This window comes from Emys orbicularis, chromosome 9 (genome assembly GCF_028017835.1).
Source record: "Emys orbicularis isolate rEmyOrb1 chromosome 9, rEmyOrb1.hap1, whole genome shotgun sequence".
Lineage (NCBI taxonomy): Eukaryota > Metazoa > Chordata > Testudines > Emydidae > Emys > Emys orbicularis.
The window spans coordinates 39882054-39890811 of record NC_088691.1 but is presented as its reverse complement, the minus strand read 5'-3'; the positions used below and the strand labels follow the sequence as shown (position 1 = coordinate 39890811).

The following is an 8758-nucleotide window of genomic DNA, read 5'->3' as shown; positions in this document are numbered from 1 at the left end:
CTGGGGTAAGACAGGGTGGGTGGTGGAGGAAAGACAGAAAATCAATCCTCTCACTGACCAAGGGACAGGGCAGTCAGAGTGTTCCAACGTGGCCTGGGTTCAGTGTTTGAAGAGGGGTCATTTCTTGTGAGTTAGTTCCAGGTAGGAGCAAACTAGTCAGCCAGACGGTAATACACCTTTCCAGCTGGCGAATGACTCCGACTCACTTGCCCCATAACCTTCTTACAAACTCTTATGGGTTTTTTTTCTACCCGATCCTAGTGCCTAAAGGAGAAGGTCTCAGAATGGGGGACAAGGCCAGGATGCAGCACGGAGACCCTGAGAGGAGGGAGGAGGAAGAGAGAAGGTGGAGCTCCAGGAGTTACAATGTAGGGGCCGTCTCCAGCTTCCTCTCTACCCTTGTGACCTTCCCCATCTACAAGACCATCTTCCGCCAGCAGATCCATGCCTTTTCCATACAGGAGGCCATACAGCAACTGCACCAGGAGGGCATGCGCCGCTTCTACCGGGGCCTCTTCCCACCACTCTTGTCCAAGACGCTCCAGGGAACCCTGTTGTTTGGCACCCATGACAGCTTGCTCCTTCTCCTCACCAGCAACCCTTCTGAGCCTTGCATGCTGGGGGAGCGGTGGACAGCAGGATTCCTGTCTGGCTTAGTGGAGGCTTTAGTCCTGAACCCCTTTGAGCGGGTCCAGAATGTCCTGCAAGATGGACAGAAAGATGCCAGGTTCCCAAACACCCGCAGCATCCTGCAGGAATTCAACTCATATGGTCTGAAGGAAAGGCTGGTTGTAGGCTACTATCGTGGCCTCAGCCCCGTCCTGCTGCGGAACAGCCTGGGCAGTGCACTGTACTTCTCTTTTAAGGATCCCCTCCGTGATGGCCTGGCCACGAGGGGCTTGCCTAGCTGGCTCCCTGCCCTGGTGTCTGGCAGTGTTAATGGGACGGTGATTTGCCTGGCATTGTACCCTCTGAGTGTCCTCATTGCCAACATGCAGTCACAGGTTGTGGGGAGGGATCTCCTCGGCCTCCGGCAGTCTGTGTGGTCTGTCTGGGAGTCGCATGGGAGAAAGCTGACTCTTCTCTATCGGGGCGGCTCCCTCCTTGTCCTCAGGTCCTGCCTGACATGGGGTCTCACCACTGCCATCCATGACTTCCTGAAAGAGAACACAGGGCAGAAGTCCCAGGTGGAATAAGGGGAGAGGCCAGAGAACCATTGGCCCTGACATTTCTAGTGTGATGTCTCAGAGCCCTGAGGATTTTGAATGGGATTTCGCTTGTTTACAAAGAGGCCCTGAAGCTCATAGTCAATAAAACTTTAACACACAAGCTAAACCTCCAACCTACAGGTCAAAGGTCATTCTCTGACGCCATACTTTCAAGATCAAGGAGCAACTTTGGGGAGGTGGGAAGGGGACTTACCAATCAGAAAGTTGCTTGGTTGGTTTTTTTTAAACAGCCTTTTAATAATCTCGAGTTTCGTGTTCTGTGGCCACCTGGAGTGAGCCAAAACCTGCCTGCAAAAGGCTGATCTGATCCTATGTTTATGGCGGTGCCTGTGCTCTCCTAGTCTAAGCACAGGATGGAGAATCAGGTAAGCAGGGTTCTGTTCCGAGCTGTGCCACTGTGACCTCGTAAAAACATCTAATATCTTGTGCCTCATCTTTAAAAATGGGGATCATAGTATTTTCCTGTTTAAAGTGCTTTGAGAGCATGGGTGGAAAGTGCTACAGAATTGCAGTGTGTTCACATATTATTGCAAACCATAGATGAAACATGCACTGTCCCTCCTATAAGAGAATTTCCCTCTACTACTGCATGTTCATGATTCCTTAAGCACCGAACTGAGCTAAACCCTAGAGCCAAATTCTGTTCTTGCATTTGCACTTGTGCCACTGGTTAGTTCAACGCTGAGGATATGGAGAACAGGGGAAAGTGGGCTGAGGTGGTGAAACTAGGCTATGCAGTTTAGGTTTGGCTATTCATAAAAGGAAGAAGCTGGTGGAGCTGCTAGAAGGCAGGTTCCTTCAACTGGATTGACCTGAAGCATGAAGCAGAAAATCGGGACTCTCTGGCTAGTCTCTCTGGAAGTGGCAATTTATAGACTCCTGGGTGAATTCCTGGCTCCATTGTAGTCAATGAGATTATGAGAATTTGGGGGGCAGGATTTCAGGCCATGTGTGTTTTAATTCTCAGTTCATGTAGTTACAGAGAAGGTTGGGGTGAAGGTTATGGTCACAGCTGTGTTCTGCAAGCTTTCATGATCCTCCAAACATCCTTCCAGAGTTCAAAGCTGGGCTTGGCACAGAAACATTCCTGTTGTATGCGGAGGGTGATCTGCCTCTGCTAACTGCCAATGCGTGCCCATGGTGATGTTAGATCTGTCACAGCCTTTGCTAGTACTGGTCAGACAACATTGATGACTCTCTTGCTGAGTGGGTGGGGTGGGTCTGTAGCAGTTCCACTCAATCGGAGTGGAACTGCTACAGACCCACCCCACCCACTCAGCAAGAGAGTCATCAATGTTGTCTGACCAGTACTAGCAAAGGCTGTGACAGATCTAACATCACCATGGGCACGCATTGGCAGTTAGCAGAGGCAGATCACCCTCCGCATACAACAGGAATGTTTCTGTGCCAAGCCCAGCTTTGAACTCTGGAAGGATGTTTGGAGGATCATGAAAGCTTGCAGAACACAGCTGTGACCATAACCTTCACCCCAACCTTCTCTGTAACTACATGAACTGAGAATTAAAACACACATGGCCTGAAATCCTGCCCCCCAAATTCTCATAATCTCATTGACTACAATGGAGCCAGGAATTCACCCAGGAGTCTATAAATTGCCACTTCCAGGTGGGTGTCGCTGGGTCATTTCTCTGCCTCTCTGGGCCTTCTTACATGCCGGCATCTATCCTGTTCAACTGGTGGGCATGTTGGCTGGGAGATGACATGAGGCTGTGCCCTGCTGCAGCACTGGAATGTGGAGATGACCCTGCAGGAGGGCAGAGCGTGCACTGAAGATGTGACAGATGATGCATGAGAACTTGTTCTGCTCAGAGATTAAATTCAATGTCAAATAAATTATTATTTTTTGTTAGCCTGATTAAATCCAAGACCCTTTAGACCAGATTCAGCTCAGATGTAAGCAGCTGCAACTCCAATGAGTTGTCATTGGCAAATTTATCTAAATGGCCTATCATCATGATTTTTGTTCTTCTGCAGAAAGCAGTGTGGCCCAGATCCTCAAAGGTATTTAAGCACCTAATTCCCAGTGAGATGTAGGCACCTACCTACATCTGCACCAGAGTCTCAGGTGTTGGTGAGATACTTTTACTTAGCAATTACATCAACAATCTGATGATGAGACATGATTCAGTATCTGACTCAGGCTGTAACCTCTGTCCGTCTTTCTCTCTCTCTCTCTCTCTCTCTCTCTCTATCCAATTTCCTGTTAGATTCCTGCGTAGTCCACAAGATGACACTGTGCCCCAGTCCCTATGCTTCATGGGGTTAGTGGATGTTTCACTTTTCACCTGAAATGACACAACACTGCTTCTGTATTATTGCACTTAGTTCTTCTAAACAAGACTTCTAACAAAATTCCTGCTGCCCTCCTTTCTGGAGCATTCTGGGTTATTGCAGGAGGAGCCCTCACAAGTGACTGAACAAACTGACTTTGGCAGAGGGACACCAAACAAAGAGCAGTGTTGTGACTCTTGTCTCCAGACAAGTGCTAGTACCCCACAGTGGACTATTGATTTATAGCTATGGTTGCCTATGGTTTGGGACTGGAGGGTTTATAATCTAATGAACTAGTGAGTTTAGTCCTGCAGCCAACATTTTGTGGCTGGATCTGATCCCTGTGCTATATTTATGTGGCCTGCTTGGCATACTCAGGTTGTGGAGATTCTAAGGGTTCATTGCAAAATTAAAGTAAGTAAAGTAGCTGCCTGAGTCTGAAGACAGCCTAAAACAATGCCACAGAGGGATGCACCTCTCTGCCCCCTCTCCTCATTGAGGCATCAGCTCTCCAGCCTGATGTCACCACTTCAGCATCAACCATAACTTTCCATTGCTGGTTGTTTTAGGGGATGGCATTGGAAGAAGGGGTGGGAGTGGCACCCTCCTCATGTAGGAAGTGGCAACTTCTGCAAAGAAGGGAATGCAGAGGGATGAACGGACAGGAGAGGGAAAGGGGAAGAGAAACAAAGGGCAGAAGTAATGGTGGCTTACCAGAGCACAGAATCTCTCACTAAGTAATACTGAATGCAGCAAGGAACTGGATAAACAATATTGAACAGATTAATGACTATATACAGGCCAGACCCTCCTCTTGATCTCTGTGCAAATCTCCTTGTGACATCAGGGGACAAGCCCCTGTAGATTGAGGGCAATATGATGTCCTGAATTTATACCTTGGCTCCATTCAAATGTGGAATCCAGAGTTCACTTCCATATGAATTTGACAAGCTGCCTTGCATGCTTTCCCCTAATGGTCCTTCTTATATGGCCCATGTGCTCAGAACAATATGTGGTAGCTCTTTTCACAGAGTTTTGTTATACTGTCTACCTGAAAATCTTGCATCCTTCTGTCTCTTCAGCTTAAGCCAGAGAGTTGCAATCAGCCCTCTCTATTTACCTGCTCTTTCAGAGGGAGTTTTTCTTTTTAGGACCAAATCGATCCCAGAAAAGCAGTGGCAGTAATGCTCCTGTAAAATCAAATCTATCCACAGCCAGGCAGGAGGGTGAAGCATCTGTCACAACACCCGATACACTCCCACTGATGCACAAATCTGGTACTAGTTTTGCACATAGGTCTTTTTTCCCAAACAGCCTCCTTTTAAATTGGGAACGTGCCAGGAAAGAAACCTAGGTAACAGCAGAGTCTCCGAGAAGCATCAGATGCTGGTGTCACTCACTGCCCAGCTTCTCTCCTCTGCCATTTCTTTGTAATAGCATAATAAAATGCTGGGAGGGATTTCTTTTTGGTGTCAGTTGGGGAAGTGCCTTTTTGATGCTTCCAGATCAAGATTTAATGGGTTGCAGAATAAAGAGACGAGCTATTCAATTAGAGGAATACTGACATTTTTAAAGGGCCTTCCCTCCCTAAGGATCCCAATCTGGTTTACAAACTGTGCATGCAGCACTACTTAAATGCAGCCCCTTCTGGGGTGGAGCATGCCAGCCAGCATATCACATACGATACAGCAGCTGGGAGGAGGGAAATTTTGGTCCGGGGCCCCTGCTCTTTAGTGCCAATCCACAGCAGACTCTCTCTGTTCTTAAAATCTCATCCTGTAGATCCCCATCAGGTAAAGAGCATGGAATTTAATCTACCGTGGAAGAATGAAGGGCTGAGTTAAGCACACAAGGACTTCAGTGGTCTGATTTGTTGGAGATGTTACGCAACCACAGCGCCTGGTGATTTCAGTGAGTTCTGAGTGTTCACAATTGAAAATCAGACCATAGATGCTTAAAAACTGATGCTTAGACTACTGAGATATCCCCAAGATCTATTCACCAATGAACACCCGTGTTGGAAGCAGAAGATGGCGATTTACCCTGAAGATCCCAGTGGCAAGATGTGGGGCAATTGTCTGCCATTGTTACACACACTATTTAAAGCAGGGGTGGGCAAACTTTTTGGCCCGAGGGCCACACCGGGGAATAGAAATTGTATGGTGGGCCCTGAATGCTCACAAAATTGGGGTTGGCGTGTGGGAGGGGGTGAGGGCTCTGGTGGGGGGGGGGGCTCTGGGGTGGGGCTGGGGATGAGAGGTTTGGGGCGTAGGAGGGTGCTCTGGGCTAGGATTGAGGGGTTTGGAGAGTGGGAGGGGGATCAGGGCTGGGGAGGGGTTGGGGTTTGGGGAGGGGCTCAGGGGTGCAGGCTCCGAGCAGCGCTTACCTCAAGCGGCTCCCGGAAACAGTGGCATGTACCTTCTCTGGCTCTTACGTGGAGGCGTGGCCAGGCGGCTCTGCACGCTGCCCCATCCGCAGGCATCCCCTGCAGCTCCCATTGGAGCGCCGGAGGGGGCCATTGGAGCATGTAAGAGCCGGAGTGGGGCCATGGAGCGGCTCCCAACCCTGCTCCCCGGCCGGAGCGCCAGAGCAGGGCTGAGCCACATGGTGCGGCCCCCGACCCAGCGCCCTGGCTGGAGCGGGGCCGAGCCGCATGGTGCGGCCCCTCACCCAGCGCCCCGGCTGGAGCACCAGAGTCAGGCCAAGCCATGTGGTGCGGCCCTGGACCCTGCTCCCCAGCAGGAGCTTGCGGGCCGGCTTAAAACGGCTCACGGGCTGGATCCGGCCTGCGGGCCATAGTTTGCCCACTCCTGATTTAAAGGGTCTTTAGGTCAGTGTATGAAAATTATAGTTGTATGTCTAAGAAGCTTTGAAGATTCCACGCAAAATGGTTTCTTGATTATTCAGATCTCGTCCCAGAATTCAGAAGAGTGTGCATAAGGGACTTGGCTGACTCCCCAGGCCACATCTCCAGCTCAAAAGGCTAACCTTCCAACTGATGCTGCTAAGCAGCATCTCAGAAGAGACAATGCAATGCTCAAGCTGCCCGTGGTGGACAGAGTTAGGGAGGTAGTGGTCCCATCCTCAATTGCCTGTGAATTTATAGCCTGCAAGTGTGGACCCCACAGTTTACACAGTACATATCAAAATATAAAAGGAAGGACAATAATTACAGTACACGTATTGAAGGCTGAGAGAAGAGGAACATTTATAGAGTCTAGAAAAGGGAATTCTCAGGAGAGCTATGAGCACAGTCTATAAATATCTTCTCTGTAACTATACACAATAGGAGTGGATCATTCACGTTCTCAGAAGACAGTTGGATGAGGAATAAGAGCCTGAAGCTAAGGAAGGAAATGGCTCGTTCTGGCTATAGGAATAAGAAGGCAGTGGGACAGACACCCACAAAGGAAGTGATTCATATCCACTCAGGGAGTTATATTATAGGCACCTCAGAACTATAGGGTGGTGAAAAAGCAGCAGGATCTACTTCTAGATCAGACACAGCCTCTGAAATATATCGGCCATCCTCTTTTACACCAAAAACAAATGACAGAGATGAAATCAGGCTTAGACAGACATTCTGTGCAAACAGCCTTCAGGGATAATAGTTTTTGATAGTCCCTTAAAAAACATCTTTTCATGTGCTGTAATATATATACTGCTTACTGTATTTTTCACTCCATGCATCTGATGAAGTGGGTTTTAGCCCACGAAAGCTTATGCCCAAATAAATGTCTTAGTCTCTAAGGTGCCACAAGGACTCCTCCTTGTTTTTAAAAAACAGAGCTGTCTTTTCCAAGCATGGACCAAATTCCTCCTTGGTGCAATTCAACTGATTTCATTTGGGTTACCCTAGGGATGAATTTAGTCCCATTTCTTTGTGTCATTTCACTTGAGCTTCAGTCACTAGATGGTGCTGATGGGAAGTGAATAAGAACAGTCTTTGTCATCTTGCTGCGAGGCACGCCCCTTTCTTGGCCCTCCTCAGAGGGGTTCTTGCTCCCATGCTCAAAACTGCCTCTGTCTGGTAAAAACCCACTTGTTACCCCACACTCCAGCATAATGAATGACTGAATCCTAATGCTAACACAGAGCTCTTTTCCTCCCAAATTGGGCACGTTTCACCAGAGAAGCCCAGCTCTACTGCCTGCTTATCTAACACCCTTGCTGCAGAGCCGAGCTTCCAAGGTTTACTGGTGGGGAGATGGAGATGGTGTAATTTAGCTCTGATTGGAGAGCCTTATTCATGGCCTTGCAAAAGACCATGAGCTCATCCTACACTTACCTGTGGCCTAGCGTCCTCAGACCCGAGGGCTTCAAATCCAGGCCACAAACAGGCTGGTGCAGAGTCTAAAGTGGACCACGTCTGAGCTAAGATAGGTATATTTGTTCTGCTGGAGATGGCGGCGCTGCAGGGTTCCTAGAGCCAATTCCATTCAAGAGCCCTAGCCTCAGTCTCTTCCATGCATTGTCTTTAGGGCTAGATTTTCTCATGCTTTGTTTCCAAGAGTCCGGCTGAGAAAGGACTTGCTTTTCGGAGGGTTGGGAAAGAGGCCCTATATAAGGAAGTGCTGCTTTGTGTGTGTCTGTGTAAGTGCATAGGACCATCTGTCTGTCCATGTGCCTTGTCTGTGCTTGCCTGTCTGCATGGACATATGGCCCCACCAGCATATTTTCGCTACTGTTTCTCCCTATTTCAACTCTGCCGATGGGAGCAAAAATATCCTAGGGGAGCTGCAGTCTGTTTGCCTGGGTCTGTCTCTGTGTATCTGCGTGCCTCCGTATCTGTCTCTCTGCCTGTCAGCATGTATGTCCATCTGTCTCTATTGGTGTGCCCGCCTATCTGCGATTCTCTCTCTGCAGGGAGAGCAGACATCCCTATGCAGCTGCTTTTCGGGGCTCCCCCGTGGCCCTCTCACACGTGGGGAGAGCCAGCCATTGTGTAGCCGATGGAGGGAGACCCCCTCAGATGCATGCTGCAGGGCCAGCCCAGGGACCCACCCCCTCTCCGCAGCGCCCGCCACCCCACGTCTTCAGCAAGAGTGGGGGAAGGGGCACTTTACCCCCGCTCCGGTGCACCCTGCGAGGTGTAGTTCTCTGGTGCGGCTCGGCCAATGGAGGGCCTCGAGACCCAACTACGTTCCCAGCATGCCGAGCGGCGGGCAGGGCGGACAGCCAATGGGAGGCAGGGGCGGGCAGTAGCCGGAGTATATAAGGAGCCGCCCCACGCGAGA

The 8758-nt window shown here is 49.6% G+C and overlaps 1 protein-coding gene across 1 annotated transcript; it reads left to right on the top strand.

The window, feature by feature from the left end:
• Positions 1-284: 284 nt before the first annotated feature.
• On the top strand, positions 285-1196 carry SLC25A53 (solute carrier family 25 member 53). Its single transcript, XM_065410261.1, has one exon. The coding sequence runs from the start codon at positions 285-287 to the stop codon at positions 1194-1196; it is 912 nt and encodes a 303-aa protein (XP_065266333.1).
• The last annotated feature ends 7562 nt before the right edge of the window (positions 1197-8758 follow it).

Coding starts and splice junctions, on each gene's coding strand:
- SLC25A53 (XM_065410261.1), top strand. CDS start 285: ATGGGGGACAAGGCCAGGATGCAGCACGGAGACCCTGAGAGGAGGGAG.